Genomic DNA, 20,705 nt, shown 5'->3' with positions numbered 1-20,705 from the left:
CATTCCTACGTGACCTGCATGGCTCCAATGGGATTTGAGGAGTCCTTTCCATTTAGAGACAGCCAAATCATGAATCCATCAACGCAAGGCCACACAATGGCTCTGTTCTGTGCCACCAGGAAAAACCTGTTCATTCATTCAGACCTGCATCTGGTTGCATTATACAGGAATGTGAATTATTTGCAAAGGGGCCATAAACTATTGACAGGTAAATACAACAAAAAGTTTATATGCAAAATGTATGACTAAGAGTTTGTTCACAATATGGAGGGTTATTTGTATATCGGCCGAATTTGCAAGCTGAGCTGGATAAGAAATGTATAGAGGTAAGTAAAGGTACTGATCAAAACAACAGAAACGAGGCCTACATGGGCTCCATTCATGGGACTGGCTGGGCAACTGGAGAGTGAGAGTAAAGGTCCCTCTACCAGATAGTGCTGATAGAAGCGAGAGAATGAGGGGCATACAGAGGATGTCACAATGCAGAGGGGTGCGAATCTGTATCAGCGCAAAGACAGCATTAGTGGCCTGACTCATAACGACTTGGATCCCTGGGACATGCTGGAGCGGGAGGTGCGAAGCAAGTGCGATTATGCAAATCTCAAATCTGGATGACTAATGTGTGCCACCATGTGTGTTGTTAGGTTTATTTTTCAAGTTATGATGATAGGGAGATAATATTCCATTGAATAAGCATCATTAGCCTGACCTACATAACAAATTCCTTTGCTTTACAGACATGGAATTACAATGATTAGGCTTACACAGATTGATGTACAAGGATATAGGAAGACGTCTTACACAAGGGCACAACACAAGTGAAACCCCACTTGGAGTTTGAACATCATGTCACCTTCTGGTTAGTAGTCTACTTCAATGTGTAGGCCTATTATCTATTCTAGCAGAAAAACTCATGTGAATATTGAAAATGGTGGTTGTATCAACTGTTTACTGAGCCAAATATGCTACCCTCAAGAAATTCTTCATTTTAGGCCAACAGCCTCACAGGTCTGGTTTGTTGTTACCAATGATTTACCAAAATCTTAAGTATATCGAAGCCCCGTCCCACCCTACTGTGCACATATCCTGATACACTACGTCAACCTCCATGCAACACATTTTCACTCTCCCACACACCCCCAGGCTGTCCCAGGGAACGAGACCGAGGAAGACGATACAATCTAAAATCATTTTAATTACAGATGGGGCTTTCTGGGAGGTACGGAGCGAGCAACATGTTAGGAGGAGACCGGTGTGGGCTTTCTCATTTTATGCCACCACCTTTCACTCAGCATAGATGTCGAACTGGGAGGAAAGTGGACTGGGAAGCAAAACACTCCTGGGTTTCCATGGAGAGATTTCAAACAAGAGGAGTGTGTGACCCAGTTGACTCCAAGAGCAGGTCAATCATTTTGATCCCTGGCATGCAACATTTCTGTCACATAAAGGACAACCAACATGTGGTTTTTGTTAACTTCTCTAGGATAGGGGGCAGCATTTTCACGTTTGGATGAAAAGCATACCCAAATTCAAATGCCAGCTACTCATCCCCAGAGGATAAGATATGCATATTGTTAGTATATTTGGATGGAAAACACTCTGAAGTTTCTAAAACAGTTTGAATCATGTCTGTGAGTATAACAGAACTTATTTAGCAGGCGAAACCCCGAGAACAAACCATTCAGATTTTTTTTTGAGGTCACTCTCTTTTCAATGAGTTTTCATTGGGAAACCAGATTTCTAATCGACCTGCTTGCAGTTCCTACCGCTTCCACTGGATGTCAACAGTCTTAAGAAATTGGTTGAGGTTATTCCTTTGTGTAATGAAGAAGTACGGCCATCTTGAATGAGAGTCACATTAAGTGTCCTGTTAGATAGAAGCGCGTGAGCAGAACGCTGGCTATAGTTGGTTTTAATCCTGTATTGAACACAGATCATCCCGTCTTCAATTTTATCGATTATTAACGTTAAAAAATACCTAGAGTAGTATTACAAAAGTAGTTTGAATTTTTTGGGCAAAGTTTACAGGTAACCTTTGAGATGTTTGAGCAATTTGGAAGCAGTGTTTTTCTGGATCAAACGCGCCAAATAAATGGACATTTTGGATATATATTGATGGAATTAATCGAACAAAAGGACCATTTGTGATGTTTATGGGACATATTAGAGTGCCAACAACAGAAACTCGTCAAAGGTAAGGCATGAATTATATTTTTTATTTCTGCGTTTTGTGTCGCACCTGCAGGGTTGAAATATGCTTTTCTCTCTTTGTTTACTATTGTGCTATCCTCAGATAATAGCATTGTTTGCTTTCGCCGAAAAGCCTATTTGAATTTTGACATGTTGGCTGGATTCATAACCAGTGTAGCTTTAATTTGGTAACTTTCATGTGTGATTTAATGAAAGTTAGATTTTTATAGTAATTTTCATAGTAATTAATTTGAATTTGGCGCTCTGCATTTTCTCTGGCTTTTTGCCAAGTGAGACAGTAGCGTCCCGCCTAAACTCAGATTTTTGGATATAAATATGAACTTTACCGAACAAAACATACATGTATTGTGTAACATGAAGTCCTATGAGTGTCATCTGATGAAGATCATCAAAGGTTAGTGATTAATTTTATCTCTATTTCTGCTTTTTGTTACTCCTCTCGTTGGCTGGAAAAATGGCTGTGTTTTCTGTGGCTATCTACTGACCTAACATAATCGTTTGGTGTGCTTTCGCCGTAAATCCTTTCCTTTTTGAAATCAGACATGTTGGCTGGATTCACAACAAGTGTAGCTTTAATTTGGTGTCTTTCATGTGTGATTTCATGAAAGTTTGATTTTTATAGTAATATATTTGAATTTGGCGCTCTGCATTTTTACTGGCTTTTGGCCAAGTGGGACGGTAGCGTCCCACATATCCTAGAGAAGTTAAAGGGCCAGTGCAGAAGAGAATTGGATTTCCCTGTGTTTTACATACAGTTGAAGTCGAAAGTGTACATACACTTAGGTTGGAGTCATTAAAACTCATTTTTCAACCACTCCACAAATTTCCTGTTAACAAACTATAGTTTTGGCAAGTCAGTTAGGACATCTACTTCGTGCATAACACAAACAGGTGTCTGTTTCTCAAACTAGACACTCTAATGTACTTCTCTTGCTCAGTTATGCACCGGGGCCTCCCACTCCTCGTTCTATTCTGGTTGTGAAAGTAGTACACAGCGCTGTACAAGATCTTCAATTTCTTGGCAATTTCTCGCATGGAATAGCCTTCATTTCTCAGAACAAGAATAGATTGACGAGTTTCAGAAGAAAGGTCTTGTTTCTAGCCATTTTGAGCCTGTAATCGAACCCACAAATGCCGATGTACCAGATACACAACTAGTCTAAAGAAGGCCAGTTTTATTGCTTCTTTAATCAGAACAACAGTTTTCAGCTGTGCAAACATAATTGAAAAAGGGTTTTCTAATGATCAATTAGCCTTTAAAAATGATAAACTTGGATTAGCTAACACAACGTGCCATTGGAACACAGGAGTGATGGTTGCTGATAATGGGCATCTATACGCCAATGTAGATAATCCATTAAAAAATTGCCATTTCCAGCTCCAATAGTCATTTACAACATTAACAATGTCTACACTGTATTTCTGATCAATTTTATGTTATTATAATGGACAAAAAAATTGCTTTTCTTTCAAAAACAAGGACATTTCTCAGTGACCCCAAAGCACCATCACACCTCCTCCATGCTTCACGATGGGAACCACATATGCGGAGATCATCCGTTCACCTACTTTGCGTCTCACAAAGACACGACGGTTGGAACCACAAATCTCAAATTTGGATCCATCAGACCAAATGACAGATTTCCACCAGTCTAATGTCCATTGCTCGTATTTTCAGGTCGATCGGGTTCAATTCCAGGCTCTGGCTGGGCCACTCAAGGATCTCTCTGTACTTTGCTCTATTTGTTTTTCCCTCGATCCTGACTAGTCTCCCAGTCCCTGCCGCTGAAAAACATCCCCACAGCATGATGCTGCCACCACCTTGCTTCACAGTAGGGATGGGGCCAAAGAGTTCAAGCTTGTTTCTCATGGTCTGAGAGTCTTTATGTGCCTTTTGGAAAACTCCAAGTGGGCTGTCATGTGCCTTTTACTGAGGAGTGGCTTCTGTCTGGCCACTCTACCATACAGGCCTGATTGGTGGAGTGCTGCAGAGATGGTTGTCCTTCTGGAAGGTTCTCCCATCTCCACAGAGGAACTCTGGAGCTCTCTCGGAGTGACCATCAGGTCCTTGGTCACCTCCCTGACCAAGGCTCTTCTCCCCTGATTGCTCAGTTTGGCCAGGTGACTGGCTCAAGTAAGAGACTTAGTGGTCCAAACTTCTTCCATTTAAGAATGATGGAGGCTTCTGAGTCCTTGGGGACCGTCAATGACACAGATTTTTTGGGGGACCCTTGGGGGACCCTGCCTCAACACAATCCTGTCTCAGAGCTCTACAGACAATTCCCTTTGACCTGATGGCTTGGTTTTTGCTCTGACACACACTGTCAACTGTGGGACCTTATATAGACAGATGTGTGCCTTTCCAAATCATGTCCAATCAATTGAATTTGTCACAGGTGTACTCCAATCAAGTTGTAGAAACATCTCAAGGATGATCAATGGGAACAGGATGCACTTGAGCTCAATTTCGAGTCTCATAGCAAAGGGTCTGAATACTTACAGTTGAAGTCGGAAGTTTACATACACCTTAGCCAAATACATTTAAACTCAGTTTTTTCACAATCCCTGACATTTAATCCTAGTAAAAATTCCCTGTTTTAGGTCAGTTAGGATCACCACTTTATTTTAAGAATGTGAAATGTCATAATAATAGTAGAGAGAATTATTTACTTCAGCTATTATTTCTTTCAACATATTCCCAGTGGGTCAGAAGTTTACATACACTCAATTAGTATTTGGTAGCATTGCCTTTAAATTGTTGAACTTGGGTCAAACGGTTCAGGTAGCCTTACACAAGCTTCCCACAATAAGTTGGGTGAATTTTGGCCCATTCCTCTTGACAGAGCTGGTGTAACTGAGTCAGGTTTGTAGGCCTCCATGCTCGCACACGCTTTTTCAGTTCTGCCCACAAATGTTCTATTGGATGAGGTCAGGGCTTTGTGATGGCCACTCAAATACCTTGACTTTGATGTCCTTAAGCCATTTTCCACAACTTTGGAAGTATGCTTGGTGTCATTGTCCACTTGGAAGACCCATTTGCGACCAAGCTTTAACTTCCTGACTGATGTCTTGAGATGTTGGGATGTAGGTCCCGTGTGGCTCAGTTGGTAGAGCATGGCGCTTGCAACGCCAGGGTTGTGGGTTCAATTCCCACGGGGGGACCAGGATGAATATGTATGAACTTTCCAATTTGTAAGTCGCTCTGGATAAGAGCGTCTGCTAAATGACGTAAATGTTGCTTTAATGTATCCACATAATTTTTCCTCCTCATGATGCTATTTATTTTGTGAAGTGCACCAGTCCCTCCTGCAGCAAAGCACCCCCACAACATGATGCTGCCACCCCAGTGCTTCACGGTTGGGATGGTGTTCTTCGGCTTGCAAGCCTCCCCCTTATTCCTCCAAACATTCCTCCAAAAAGTATGATCTTTGTCCCCATGTGCAGTTGCAAACCGTAGTCTGGCTTTTTTATGCCGCTTTTGGAGCAGTGGCTTCTTCCTTGCTCAGCTGCTTTTCAGGTTATGTCGATATAGGACTTGTTTTACTGTGGATATAGATACTTTTGTACCTGTTTCATCCAGCATCTTCACAAGGTCCTTTGCTGTTGTTCTGGGATTGATTTGCACTTTTTGCACCAAAGTACGTTCATCTCTAGGAAACAGAACGCATCTCCTTCCTGAGCAGTATGACGGCTGCGTGGTCCCATGGTGTTTATACTTGCGTACCATTGTTTGTACAGATGAACGTGGTACCTTCAGGCGTTTGGAAATTGCTCCCAAGGATGAATTAGGCTTGTGGAGGTCTACACATTTTTGTTCTGAGGTCTTTGCTGATTTCTTTTGATTTTCCCATGATGTCAAGCAAAGAGGCACTGAGTTTGAAGGCAGGCCTTGAAATACATCCACAGGTACACCTCCAATTGCCTCAAATGATGTCAATTAGCCCATCAGAAGCTTCTAAAGCCATGACATAATTTTCTGGAATTTTCCAAACTGGTTAAAGGCACAGTCAACTTAGTGTATGTAAACTTCTGACCCACTGGAATTGTGATACAGTGAATTATAAGTGAAATAATCTGTCTGTAAACAATTGCTGGAAAAATTACTTGTGTCATGCACAAAGTAGATGTCCTAAACGACTTGCCAAAACTATAGTTTGTTCACAAGAAATTTGTAGAAATTTGTAGAAAACTAGTTTTAATGACTCCAACCTAAGTGTTTGTAAACTTCCGACTTCAACTGTACATGCATAATTGCATTTGTGGTCACTTTTGATAATGGTGTTTTCCGCTAATGGAACATTCATGCCTACGGACTACTACCATGTGCGCATTGCTGCGCTTATAATGTGAAGAAATAGCCTAATAGTTTATTAACATTTTAAGCAAACCGTTCTGATCCGTTGCGTCAGCCACATTGCATAACAAAGTTTTTTTGATGCTAGTGGTTGTAATAATTTGGGATCTATCGCATCCCACAACCGTACCAGGCTATGTTTGGAGAAAAAAAATTCTCGCACAGAATAGAATAGGTCGACTTCTGTACTATGGGGGATAGTAGATTGACTAGTGCTTTTGCTGTTCGTTAGGCCTACTCATCTTCTTGGCTGACGAAAAGTAAATGTGGACAGTTCTTCAAATATCTTCAATATGCACCTCGGGATTGTATAAGTACACGTGCAGTTGTATCCCCGATGTGTCTGTCTTAACTTGTAGCCTGTGAGAAAGACCCGATCACATGACGGAAAGCCGTGTGAGTGATAGACACTTCGGATTGCGCAGCACACTCAGGGAGAAGGCAAAACGCAACACTCCGGGGTGCAAAAGGCATGGATTTTTTAGGGTGCATTACGGCCATCAAGGGGAATGCCACCGTGAAATTCAAGGCATTATGAAGTCCTTGTCAAATTGCGAATGAGACTATTGGAGTGTGTACAGCATGCGCAAAAAGAAGTTGCTTTCAAGCAACTTCTTTCAAATCATTCGTCTCATCATGCAGCCTCACAATGTATTAAAAATCAAAACATATAGCCCAACGTTTGTAGAACAACTAAAGTTACATTAATAACTCTAAATGAAGCATATAGGAGTACCTATTTCTTTGTTAACCACTCAACACAGAATAGCCGCATGTGCGCACTCCCTCAAATCGTTTTGAGAAAATGTTTCTATTTTATTCAGCTTTGTATTCTTCATACTATAAATAATAAAGAATAATGCCATGGAATTATAAGCAAATTTTGTCTGCTAAATGAACTAGTGTAGCCCACAACCATTTGGCATAGCCACATAAGGACAAGTATGCTATTCTTTTTTCTGAAATAGACTTTTCATAGTTTTCTTTAAACTGCATTGTTGGTTAAGTAGGCATTTCACTGTAATCCCAAAGACAGTTTTAAAGAAGCATGATATGAAGAAAATGTAGTCAAAACAAAATCAAATGCTATTTGTCACATGCGCCGAATACAGGTGTATTGTATTCGGCGCATGTGACAAATAGCATTTGATTTTGTTTTGACTACATTTTCTTCATATCATGCTTCTTTAAAACTGTCTTTGGGATTACAGACTAGGACAAGCAAGGACAGATTGAAAATGTCACACTTGCCAACTGGTCTGCGCATGCTTTGAGAATATGCCCTGACATTCCGTCTGGCCTGGCAGCCTTGCGAGTGTTAACCTGTTTAAAAGTTTTACTCACTTCAGCCACGGAGAGCGAGATCACACAGTCATTTGGAACAACAGGGGCTTTCACACAAGACTCTGTGTTGTATTCCTCGAAGCGAGCATAGAGGTTGTAATTAAGAGAATCATGTTATCAAAAATGTACTCTCGTCTAGTCACTTGATGTGATGTAAACAAACAATGGAAGTCCTTCTGGAAGTTTCTGAAAAGGACAACAAGAATGTCTCAAAGATTTCTATGCCCTTTCTTTTAATAATTTTTTTTGAAAAACAATGTAAGCTCACGCCATGTAGCGTAATATTATCCTAATTTAGCCCTGCACCCACACCAATCAACCAACATCCTGACATGCCCTAATATTATGGATGAGGGTGGGCACAGCAGGGTTAGACAGACCCTACACCTCTCCGATATATCCACCTGTCAAAAATGCTTTGTCAATTCAACCCAAATGCTTTTGTAGTGAATATATCTGCCTTTGAGGGTGTCACTCTTGCATGCCATTCCTTCCTGGAAGGACCAAGTCAGTGGCATGATAATGTGAGACCTGCTTAGATATAGGATTTTAATGGATATTTATTATAGCAGAGGATGATCAACAAATAAAAGCAACAACAATCAGCAGACTGTAATATGCTATGTGGGCATGGCCTAATATAATTGTCTATCTATCTAATGTTCGTCTATGTAAATAAAGAAATAAACTGGGGCCTGTCCAATGTTGTGATCAAAATACAGGGTGGATTTTCACACTTCTAAAAGTGTCTGGCCGAGGATCACTGTCAATAAACATATAAAACGGTCTAGCTTTAAAGGAAAGGGGGATACCTAGTCAGATGTACAACTGAATGCCTTCAACTGAAATGTGTCTTGCGCATTTAACCCAACCCCTCTGAATCAGAGAGGTGCGGGGGGCTGTCTTAATCAACATCCACGTCTTTAAATGCCAGTCATCCGTCAAGAAGGTCTGTGCAAAACTGGTGAGCTACTTGTCCTTTAAGCTCTGTTATTCTACACCATACCGTACTGAGCAGACGAGACTCAAGCCAAACATCCCCTTCATGATTGACTGGAATTAGAAGAGGTATAGAGTTTTTCGATGATGATTAACGGAATGTTCTCTTTTCACCATTCCTAAAAAAAAGTGTGTGAAGCAAACAATGAAACCAAAGTGACATATCTGTGCCTGGGAGACTGTATACAAACCTGCCACTGCATTAGCAAGGCCACATGTGTGTCACATTGAATTGACATATTATTACATAATGGTATGACAGTGTTATAGATGTATCATTATTGATTTCCAGATTTTCTAGGCACAGCATGTGCTCTCTCAAAATGATGTATTATGGGTTATTCTGTTCACTTGAACAACATGTACAGAGTGAATGAACGATGGTTTTAACAGCAGTGCAAATAGGCTACAGCCAGCCAGCAATCAATGATTGTATCTGCTTTATGCATCCTCCTGTCATTTTTTAGTACGTTGATATGTCACCTAGCTTGATTCCATGCCACTGTTCCGTTCATTTAAAGGGTGTAATGCACATGACAGTCAGACCTCTACAAAAGATTATATAAGACATTAAAATGTATTAAATACTTACTAGGTCCGATTTCCGCTCGTTCCCAGGTAGTGCTGCACGAGAAGACATTGTCCCTGAGGTATCCTTTCTATTAGGCTACTTGGTTTTTATGTAGGTAACAGTTATATACAGGATTATATTCTACCGAAGATAACAGTCGACATTGGCCGCTCCACCGCCTAGCCAGTGTTCCAAGGCAATAGACGCCTTTCCTACCGGCAACCCCAGGTTCGAGAGCAGTGAGACAGAATTGTATCCTCAAATACTCATTTTCATTGTAAAAAGGCAACACCGAACACGACAATATACAGACAATTGTCTAGAAAACGGTCTGAATAGCCTTCTAGGCTATCCACTTCATGTTTGGTTGAATCATGTGAAGAAAGGCATCAATGATATACCTCATTCTGGAAATAAAATGAACCCAAAATATGTTTCTTGTCACTATCGCACCATTAAAACATTTTTTTGAAAGCAATTCTGTTTCCAGTGATGAATGTGGGTGTATGTCAGGAACAGAGCAGTTTGTTAGATCCGATTAAAAAAACAATTGAAAAAACAAAAAACATTGGTCAGGTAGTCTGCGCGTACCACGACCATGGGTGGATGTCTGTCGTTAAAAAATATGTATTTTGGGGGGGGGTGCCAAATGATGCTCGCAAAACCAACCACTCCCAAGGCAAAACACTGAACGACTTAAGCCTAATTGTCAGCCCACATTTCATAGTTGATTAATAAAGAATTAACCGTCAAAAGAAACAATACGACATGACAATTGCGGATAGAGCATCGGCGAATGTACCGTTACCCCCTTTCTCTTTCTGCACGTGATGGACCACTTCCTGAAAAAGTAGCCGTCGAATAACACTCAACGTTCGAAAAATGATTTAACTTTGACTCTCGCAGATATCCTACCATAACTATCAGTTGAAACATTTGCCTACAGAAAACGGCATCACCAAACTGTATGACAAGAGCAAAAGGGAAGAACGTCAAGAGAAATAATAGGCAGGGCTGCGTCGGAGGCTCAGTAACACACCCTTCCCCCATATTCTTAAAGAGACAATCCCCCCATTCATTCATATGTAGAACAACAGTTACCAGCACCAGCCACACGTCAACCACGGTGGCAAGCAATATTCTGTACAGTAATGTCATCACTTGACGCTGCAGACAGCATCTCTTGGGCATTTGACAACAGGGGAGACAGGGCCCTGTCTGTAGAAGACACACTTTAACAAAGCAACAAACTACTGCACTTTTATGTAATTTTCTCTCCACTTGTAATTTATATTGTTGTGAGTACAAACCATCTGTTCTCTGGTGTATATAATGTATATGTTTTAATCTATCTATATTATTCATGTCTATTTATTGATTATACCAAGTGGGTGATGACAGCAGAAGCACATCACCAAAGACTATAGTCTCACCTGTACAAATCGGACACGAGAGGGTCGGGCCCATGAACACCTCATTCTGCTGTGGTCCCCGGGCACTTGGTATTTTGTTATTGAGATAGGCATATAGTGAATGTTGTTTTAGCGCTTTTCTTGGTTTCGCATGGGTGATAGAGCAGTATGAGAGCACAGAAGAGCAGTGTGTGAAAGTGAGTCACTATTGAGAAACAGTGTGAACCTGACAAGTTCCACACGTCAAACTCTCTCTAATCAGCATCTAGTCCCTCAGCATCATTAGGCAGTCATTTGGGACCAAATCATTTGGGAACCACTTTATGTGTAATTTTCAATACTCCTAATGGAGTATGTGCGAAGGCAGGTAAAGTGTGGGCGTCAGATGGTGCTGCTCTTTCCATGTACCATGGAGAGAGCCTAGACATGATTGTAAGTGATGTGTGCACACGGAGCGGGTCAGGGTGATCGACCAGGGCCCAGCCCCACCACTGCAACCCTGGTTGACCCTGAGGAACGGAACACAAACCACCTCCAGTCAGGTCCGCTGTACAACAGAGCCTCCACTGTCTGACTCAAGACTCTTGGCAGATCTGATTTGATATAGCTTCATAAATTAATAGTATTAGTACTGTATTAATAACCCATTAGTAGCCCATTCATTCCAAACATGTTACCTTACAACTTCAGCTGAGAGAGTATTGAACCATGTGAACTATTTGGCTTCTACATTATTATTAAAAAACATGCATACTCAGTGTAGACCTATATATCACATGGCAACATGAACAGTATCAGCTGTTATCCAAAATGCTTTACATATCCTCAGAGGCTGGTTGTTTCTGCGCTGACACAAATGGAGGAGAGTTACAAACTACTGCAACTTCTCTCTATTCCAGTTGACCTACTGTATTTCAGACCTAGTCATCTCAATGCTCTAATTACAGCTGTTGGTAGGCAGTACCACGGCCAACCCCCCATGCCTCCCACTGCATTAATCTCTAATCTGGCAGAGATTATGAGGTCTGGAGGCACATTGGAGGCTATGCTCTGCCCTTGATCAAGTGTCTGTCCAATCCTGACTGTCCCTGAACCCCAGGATGTTGTTGTTCAAAGTTTACAAATACATTTTTTGTGAACAAAATCAGGCAATAGAATCATTATATTTGATGAGACTTGGCTGTAATTCAAATATGCTTGAAGATGTTGTCCAACTGTTAATTTGAATGCAAATTGTTAAAGGAATCAAATGGATACAAATAAAGACCATTGATTGTATACATTATGGTTTTCAAGAGTATATGGGCAACAGAATAATGCATTGGTTAGGTTAACATTGAAATAGGCAAGATTGGCATTTTTTGAAATTATTTTTCTAATATCTCATGTATAGTTATCATAGTTTTGCTTGTTATGTTTACCTTGTTTGTTGATTGACATTTTTAAATGACATCTTGTTAGTGAGAAGTTGCAATGTCATCCTGTTTGCTCTCTGTGCTGTGTTGCACATTGTGTTACGTTATAGAGGGCCACCTAGTGGAGTAGTAGCCTCATCATGGCCAGAGGCATCCTTATAACTGTTGTGATGGCGTCATCTTGTGGTTGTCAATGATTCTGTTTTCTTTTACTTGTTATGTGGTGGCAGTGTTCTGTTGCATCGTCAGCAAACCCCCTTTTTAACATTATAATTGTGACATGGTGATCGCCTGCTGCTTTGAGCCCGAAAACCCTCTTCCATTTGTGTAGTCTATATAAGAGAGAGGGTAGAGTGCAGCATCAGGTAGTCAAAATACTTCCAGTCTCCGAACTGGTGTGAGTTTGAACTGGAACCACAGGGAGGCCTATTCAAAACAGCCGGGGAAGCACATTGGCCTACAGTACTTTAATCTTTCATCCTTGTTTCAAGTTTCAGCATTTAGATTAGACCTCTTGCCACATTTTGGGTCACAAATTGAATAGTCCCACTCTCTACCATTAACCTTTATGTCTGCATCTATTATGAGATCAACTTGATCACAAAATGCTTAAAAGGGTGAAAAAGACAAGAGCCACTCGAAAAAGAGCCTGGAAAGACATCTTACAAAAAGGTCTCACTTTCATCTTGCATAACCTTACTTGCCATGCTTCAAGGCTCTCAGATATACGCTTGGTGATTGAAACTGATACATTATAGAAGGAAAAAATAAATAGGAAGTGAACCAGCTAAACAGACCATTGCTGCATTCTCTCTCTATCGTTCTCTCTTACTCTATCTCTCTTTCTCACTTACTCTCTCTCTCTCTTACTTACACTTCCCACGAGCCGGGTTGTGACAAACTCACACTCATTCTTATGTTTAATGAATGTATCCTATAGTGTGTGTGTGGCAGGCTTCTCTCTCTCTTACTCTCTCTCTCTCACTCTCTCTCTGTCTTACTCTCTCTCTCTCTTCCTTTCTCTCTTCCTTTCTCTCTTCCTCTCGCTCTCTCTGCACACTACATTACTATGTTATAATAAAGTATCAGATAATTGTTTACAAATAGTATATTTTCCATCAAAATGTGTGTGCCTTTTGCATTTTCTACATCAGTGGTTCCCAAACTTTTTAAAGTCCCGTACCCCTTCAAACATTCAACCTCCAGCTGCGTACCCCCTCTAGCACCAGTGTCAGCGCACTCTCAAATGTTATTTTTTGCCATCATTGTAAGCCTGCCACACACACACACTATAGGATACATTCATTAAACATAAGAATGAGTGTGAGTTTGTCACAACCCGGCTCGTGGGAAGTGACAAAGAGCTCTTATAGGACCAGGGCACAAATAATAATATAATAATAATCAACAATTTTGCTCTTTACTTAGCCATCTTATATATAAAACCTTATTTTTTCATCAAAAATTGTGAATAAATCACCACAGGTTAATGAGAAGGGTGTGCTTGAAAGGATGCACATAACTCTACAATGTTGGGTTGTATTGGAGAGAGTTTCAGTCTTTTTCCACACACAGTCTGTGCCTGTATTTAGTTTTCATGCTAGTGAGGGCCAAGAATCCACTCTCATATAGGTACGTGGTTGCAAAGGGCATCAGTGTCATAACAGCGCAATTTGCCAAGGCAGTAAGATCTACACCTGTTGTATTTGGCGCATGTGACTAATACAATTTGATTTGATTTGAGAGCAGTCCAATCCAGAAATCTGGCAGTGGCTTCTGATTAAATTACATTTTCACAGAACCACTTGTTGCAATTTCAATGAAGCTCTCTTGTTCAGATATCAGTAAGTGGACTGGAGGCAGGGCATGAAAGGGATAATGAATCCAGTTGTTTGTGTCATCCGTTTCGGGAAAGTACCTGCGTAATTGCACACCCAAATCACTCAGGTGCTTCGCTATGTCACATTTGACATAGCGAAGCTTAAGCTTGAGTCATTTGCACACAAAAAATCATACAATGATGGAAAGACCTGTGTGTTGTCCTTGATAATGCAGACAGAGAAGAGCTCCAACTTCTTAATCATAGCCTCAATTTTGTCCCGCACATTGAATATAGTTGCAGACAGCACTTCTGTATGTTGTAAAATCATTACATGGTCGCTGCCCATATCATTGCATAGTGCAGAAAATATACTAGAGTTCAAGGGCCCTGCTTTAACAAACCATTTTCACTGTAGTTTCCAAAAAGTCTTTCAAGCTGTCAGGCATTCCCTTGGCAGCAAGAGCCTCTCGGTGGATGCTGCAGTGTACCCAAGTAGCGTCGGGAGCAACTGCTTGCACGTGCATTACCACTCCACTATGTCTCCCTGTCATGGCTTTTGCGCCATCAGTACAGATACCAACACATCTTGACCACCGAAGCCCATTTTATGTCACAAAGCTGTCCAGTACTTTAAAAATATCCTCTCCTGTTGTGCTGGTTTCCAGTGATTTGCAGAAGAGGATGTCTTCCTTAATTGACCCCCCATAAACGTAACGGACATATACCAGGAGCTGTGCCAGGCCCGCCACGTCTGTTGACTCATCCAGCTGTAATGCATAGAATTCACTGGCTTGTATGCAAAGTAATTGTTTCAAAACATCCCCTGCCATGTCACTGATGCGTCGTGAAACAGTGTTGTTTGATGAAGGCATTGTCTGTATAGTTTTTTTTGGCCTTTCCTCCAGCATTGTCCCAGCCATATCCGCAGCAGCAGGAAGAATTAGTCCTCCACAATAGTATGGGGCTTGCCTGTCCTAGCCACTCGGTAGCTTATAAGACGCTTCTAGCCCCTTCTTATTAATGGTATCTGTTACTTTTATGCATATCTTACTACTCGAAGGTCACCTTAATTCTCGCTCAAAAACTCCCATGGCGTATTTTTCAAATTGGCATGTTTTGTTTCTAAATGTCTGCGCAAGAGTGAAGGTTTTATTAAGTTGTGAGATAGTACTTTTGCACATATAACACACTGTGGCTGAGGAAAGGCACTACTCACAATATAAGTGAATCCCAAATCAATGTAGTTCTCATCGTATTTGCGCCTTTTCGATGGTCCAACGTCCCTGTCTGTTGTTCAGTGCTTTCCTGGGTAAGGGAACAGTAGCTCTCCGGCTGCATCAGATTCACAACTGTCAGTGTCAATGCTAGCTGGGCTAACAACTAATGTAGAATTACTGATGCTAGCATTGGATGTGCTCATGGAAGCAGAACAACTTGTGTCGTCGACAGGTGCAGGTGTAGTACTGATGGTAGTAGCAGTACTACCAGTAGAGCTGGTATGTGTCTCTATGGATGCCTTACTTTTTTTAACCATTTATTCCTTTTCGAGCAAACGGAATGAGCAGCAGCTACGTTTGGCTACATAAATTCCCGCGAGAGAGTAACGATTAATGTGATTGGATGTTAATTATTTGACTAGGCTACCTGTATTTGACATTGTGTTGTTATTTCGCTGAACACTAGATAGTTTAATTTTATTTTTGGCAGTGAAACGAGGCTACTCAGGTGAGAAAAAAACCTCACCCAGATGTATAGCCCCGTTGGAAAATATAAATGTTTGAAAATGTGATTTATTTTTTATTTTTTAAATGAACTTGTGAATCACATTTTTACTTGGCGTACCCTGACGGCATTGCGCGTACCCCAGTTTGGGAATACCTGTTCTACATTATCAAACACAGCAAGATATTATCAGAATACTTTACCATAGACACAGACTAGACTGATTGCAGTGCAGTCACAGACGAAGCTTTGAAGTGGTTTATTTCATTTTCTTGGTACTGACATGCATCTCTCACCTCTAGACACCTGCTTAGCTTTCTGTGGTAATCAAATATGAGACTGATCTGATGTCACAGATAGAGGCTCTAAAACCACAACATTTGTGCTGACAAATTATAATATTCTGAAAAAAAGTTTCCGACACCTAAAACCCTCACCTATAAAAGCAAGTACCTTTCACAATTTATGACTTCACTACAATCACATGCAGCACAAATCTCTCCTCCTCAAAGGTAAGATGACTTATGATTAGTGAATATCATTTTTGGTTAAATATTTATATGCAACTGTGCATTTACTCTTACTTTCAAAGTGAGAATGAAATGCATGCACATATTTTACACTCTTGTCATTACTAAAATATGATAAACATGCAAGTCCTTAAAGGGGCAATTGGCCTTGCTACATCCATTTTTAGACTTTAAAATTAATGATATTATACCCATTGATTCTTGAAGAATATAACTTATGGATGCCTCATTAGCTTAGTTCAACTGTCGTACCCCATCAGGACCAAAAATATAAGCTTGTTTTACTCCTTTGTTAGTAAACATTGTACTTGTAAACTAACAATGTAAAGCCTCAAAACATGGTTTAAACTATACTTTTCCTTGTATCCATAGCTATGTCCATGAATTTGAGTGTTACATTTCTGCAGCCCCATCCCTCAGCTTTTAACCAAAAGAGTGGCGGGGTGTCGCTTGTTATTGTTTGAACTGCAGGTTGACCCTTAAATCTCAAAAGTTTTAATCATGGAATTTTACATACGGGAATCTACTGTAAAGACAGATTGTGTCACTCCCAAGCAATCCGTTGGGTCCCATTTTATAATAAGTGACAGGGAAACTATATATTTGTTAAGTTGGAATAAGTTGGAAAGCAGTGTAATTATATTGTACTCATTGCTATACAGTACTGATACGTTTATAGACAAACCTTTAATTTGGCTCTATACTCCGCCATTTTGGATTTGTGATCAAATGTTTTCATTCAGTACAGTATTTATGTACAGTACAGAATGTCACATTTCATTTGAGCGTATTTTCATCTGTTTTATCGTTTAGAAATGAAAGCACTTTATGTATCTTGGACTCACTTTTATTGTAAATGTAGATGCTACCATAAATATCATACCCCCCCTCCAAAAAGGTTAGCATGTTTTGAGGGCATGATCTTTTTGCACCTGTAACTTTTTCATTCATCATTATTCATTCATAATCACGGTAACATCCACAAGAATGTAGAAGTGTTCTGAAACAGATTATATTCTCATTTACAATAAAAGTGATTTCGAAATGACACAATACATTATTTACCATTAATTTCTATTGGGCACAACATAATCTGAAACACAACCAAAACAAACTGCAAATGCGTCCAACAAGTTTGTAGTGTCGCAAGATTTTCACATAATTAACAAGACATTGTGCTGAATATCCAAAGAAAGGAACAATGAAATCGCATAGATTACATTGACACGGTTGAGCAGGATGCGTACTGGTAAACAGGAATTATGTCACAACAGAAGTTTCATATATTTGTTTCAGATCTCACATTGACCCAATTTCTTTTCCTGTCATATCAACATTAGTTCCTCGCAATGTTGGTGAGTTTGAGCACGGTCATCATGGCCCTCATCTCAGTAGCTGCTACCTGTCCTGCCTCACCATGTGAATGTCTGGACAACATCACAGTCAGCTGCCCGGACAAGAGGCTGAAGAAGTTCCCTAACCTCCCAGATGGTACTGAGGAGCTTTATATGGCCCACAACCTGATCCAGGCATTCCCCACCAGTGGACTGGAGCAGCTGCAGTTCCTGGATCTCACCAAGAACTGTCTCAATGTCTCCTTGACTTCCAACTTCATCTGGCCCAACATGAGCAGCCTGGTCAAGCTGTTTCTCAGGGGTAATTACCTGGGTTCATTGGGCCCTGGGCAGCTCCAAGGCCTCTCAGCACTCACCTTCCTGGACCTCAGTGAGAACAACATGGAGGCCCTGCAACCAGGATCCCTACAAGGCCTTGGTCAATTAAAGACGCTCATTCTAACACTGAACCAGATCAACAGCCTGCAGTACGGGGCACTGGGTGGAGCCCCGGCACTCACTGACCTTCACCTGAGCAGCAACAGTATTGTGGAGTTCGAGGAAGGGGTGTTTGAGAACTCATCCAAATTGGTAAAGCTGATTTTGTCTAAGAACAACTTGGTTAGCATTGGGAATGGCACATTCAGTGGAGCAGTTAACCTGAGTCATCTGGACCTCAGTGGAAACAGGTTAGATTCTGTGCCCGTTGCTGCCCTGAAGGATGTGTCACAGCTGCACAGCTTGTACCTCCAGAAGAACAGCATCACCTTTTTACCAGAAGATGCTTTCTCTGAGCTCAGCCATCTAAGGATTTTGGTTTTGAATAATAACCACCTGAGCATAATGGCTAAGGACTCATTGAGCGGTCTAGCCCATCTCGGTCAATTGGATCTGAGCTACAATAACCTCCAATCCCTCCCTTCTGAAGTGTTTCAATATCTAGGCAGACTGGAGCTTCTGGATCTCTACCACAACAGGCTTACATACCTTCCAGAGAACCTGTTTCACAACCTAACTCTGCTGAGAGAGCTGCAACTTGACAGCAACAAGATCTCATACATACCACCAGGGCTCTTTCACATGGTGTCTAAGCTAAGGGAACTCCAGCTGGACAACAATCAGATAGCTGACCTCCACAATGCCTTGTTCTCCAGACTGAGCAGGCTACGGACACTCTACCTGGACAACAACGCAATAAGCAAGATTCCCAGAGGCCTATTCCACAAGACCAAGAGCCTCAGGGAGCTACAGTTGAACAATAACCACCTCAGGTCTCTCCCTAAGTCCATCTTCCATGGTATGCCTAAACTCCACTCCCTAAAGCTTTTCAATAACCGTCTCACAGCTCTCAAACCTGAGCTGTTTTCTACCCTTGGAAACCTGAGAGAGCTCCTGCTGAATGAAAACCTGATCGAAGATCTTCCCACAGGCGTATTTTCTCAACTTCGCAGCCTCAAGATGCTGGATTTGGATAACAACCGCCTCTCAGCACTGACTCCTGCAGGCTTTGATGGGTTAGGTACACTAAAGGAGCTTCATCTCAGCTTCAATCAGCTCCGTGATCTCCCATATGCAACCTTCTACTCCCTGAATGACCTACGTAGACTCCATCTCCAGAACAACCGCTTGGTGGCCTTGCACCCTCAAGTCTTCGCACCCCTGACCGACTTACAGGAGCTTGACTTAGACAACAACCAGATAGAACAGCTACACCCTGACATGTTTCAAGGCCCTCACCGTCTCCAGAAACTTCACCTGAAATCAAACCGCCTCAGTACTCTTTTGAATGGGACACTGGAGCCTTTGGAGAGCCTGAAGGTCCTCCACCTGGAGGGGAACCCCTGGGACTGCTCTTGCAGATCACCCATCCTGTACATCAGTAACTGGATCATCAACAACACCCAGACGTTACAGGACGAACCCATGTGTTCCACACTCAACCGACCCATTTCACAGCCTGCACACGTTTTAAAGCCCTGTGTGAGCTTTGCATGCTTCCCCAGACACCAACTTCCCCTAGAGATGCTGACAGTGCTTACAGCTTGGGTTCTAGCTAGCGGTTTTCTTTGACATACTTTTGCAGTTTCAGCATTTTGGTTTTCTTTCTTGTTTTCAGATGGTTATGCTTTCATGCAACTGTCTATTGCACATGCATTGTAAAGAGTAAGTGATATAGTGTAAAGATTAAAATACCATGGAATGGTGTTAAATATTTTATTGAAAATTCATGGTTTTCTTTGAAGTAAAACAAATAATTTCATTTCATTTCTTGATAATTTACAATATCTGCCATGTGTGATCTTGATGTGAATTAGACTAGGAGTGTTGTTCAGAATTAATCAACTTGAGGCATTTATTCTATAATCTATGACTAAACGCCCATCCATGGATACAAAACATACTCTTTCCAACTCAAGACATGCAGTCGCACACTCAGAGATACAACTGCTTGTTCTTCTAAATGCCACTAGACATCACTGCGTACCCACTGTGCAGATTCAACGATACATTAACCTACAAGTGCTGAGGGGCATTACTGCTGAGCATTCATGAGGGAGCCTTGAGTCAACCTTTTGAGGTTGAATGTGATTAACCCTAAATGGAAAGAAATTTAGGAAACTGTGGAACACAGGGTCAGGTCAGGCTCCTGACAGCGGAACACAAGGTTTGGTCCCTCACCTCCTGCACTGCATTCTAGGTGGGGTGCTGCTGAAGAGTGGTTGGGTGGCAAGGAAGTGCCCCTTAATATATATGTGACAAGTTCTCTGCTATTATGTGCATGGAGTACATCAGAGAACGTTGGGGAAAATAATTAAAGATCTTCAGTCTTGGTGAGTTTGGTCTAAACATAGACATTATGCCATACCCATCAATGTGACTGACAGGCAACATATGTAGACTTGTGATTTTCAGGAATGAGGATTGGAGGGAAGGATGACCATAGATGGGTGCGAGGCAGACCACCATAACCACATATTAAATGAATTAATC

At 41.3% G+C, this 20,705-nt stretch overlaps 2 protein-coding genes across 5 annotated transcripts in view; one reads left to right on the top strand and one right to left on the bottom strand.

Annotated features, from left to right (window-relative positions):
- The window catches only part of LOC139549718 (MAP/microtubule affinity-regulating kinase 4-like), a 56,331-nt gene extending 45,828 nt beyond the window's left edge, over window positions 1-10,503 (bottom strand). For 2 of the 4 annotated variants that reach the window (XM_071360415.1, XM_071360417.1), the window contains exon 1: window positions 9,501-10,501. In XM_071360415.1, the coding sequence (XP_071216516.1) occupies window positions 9,501-9,548 (48 nt within the window). In that variant the 5' untranslated portion in view covers window positions 9,549-10,501. Of the gene's footprint in view, window positions 1-9,500 lie in introns of all 4 variants that reach the window. The other 2 variants (XM_071360414.1, XM_071360416.1) reach the window with 2 other exon arrangements.
- A 7,223-nt stretch (window positions 10,504-17,726) lies between these two features.
- LOC139549785 (leucine-rich repeat-containing protein 15-like) lies at window positions 17,727-20,663 on the top strand. Its single transcript, XM_071360544.1, has one exon. The coding sequence runs from the start codon at window positions 17,730-17,732 to the stop codon at window positions 19,782-19,784; it is 2,055 nt and encodes a 684-aa protein (XP_071216645.1). The 5' UTR covers window positions 17,727-17,729; the 3' UTR covers window positions 19,785-20,663.
- The last annotated feature ends 42 nt before the right edge of the window (window positions 20,664-20,705 follow it).

Source organism: Salvelinus alpinus, chromosome 22 (assembly GCF_045679555.1).
Source record: "Salvelinus alpinus chromosome 22, SLU_Salpinus.1, whole genome shotgun sequence".
Lineage (NCBI taxonomy): Eukaryota > Metazoa > Chordata > Actinopteri > Salmoniformes > Salmonidae > Salvelinus > Salvelinus alpinus.
This window is presented reverse-complemented; position numbering and strand designations above follow the sequence as displayed.

Coding starts and splice junctions, on each gene's coding strand:
- LOC139549785 (XM_071360544.1), top strand. CDS start 17,730: ATGTTGGTGAGTTTGAGCACGGTCATCATGGCCCTCATCTCAGTAGCT.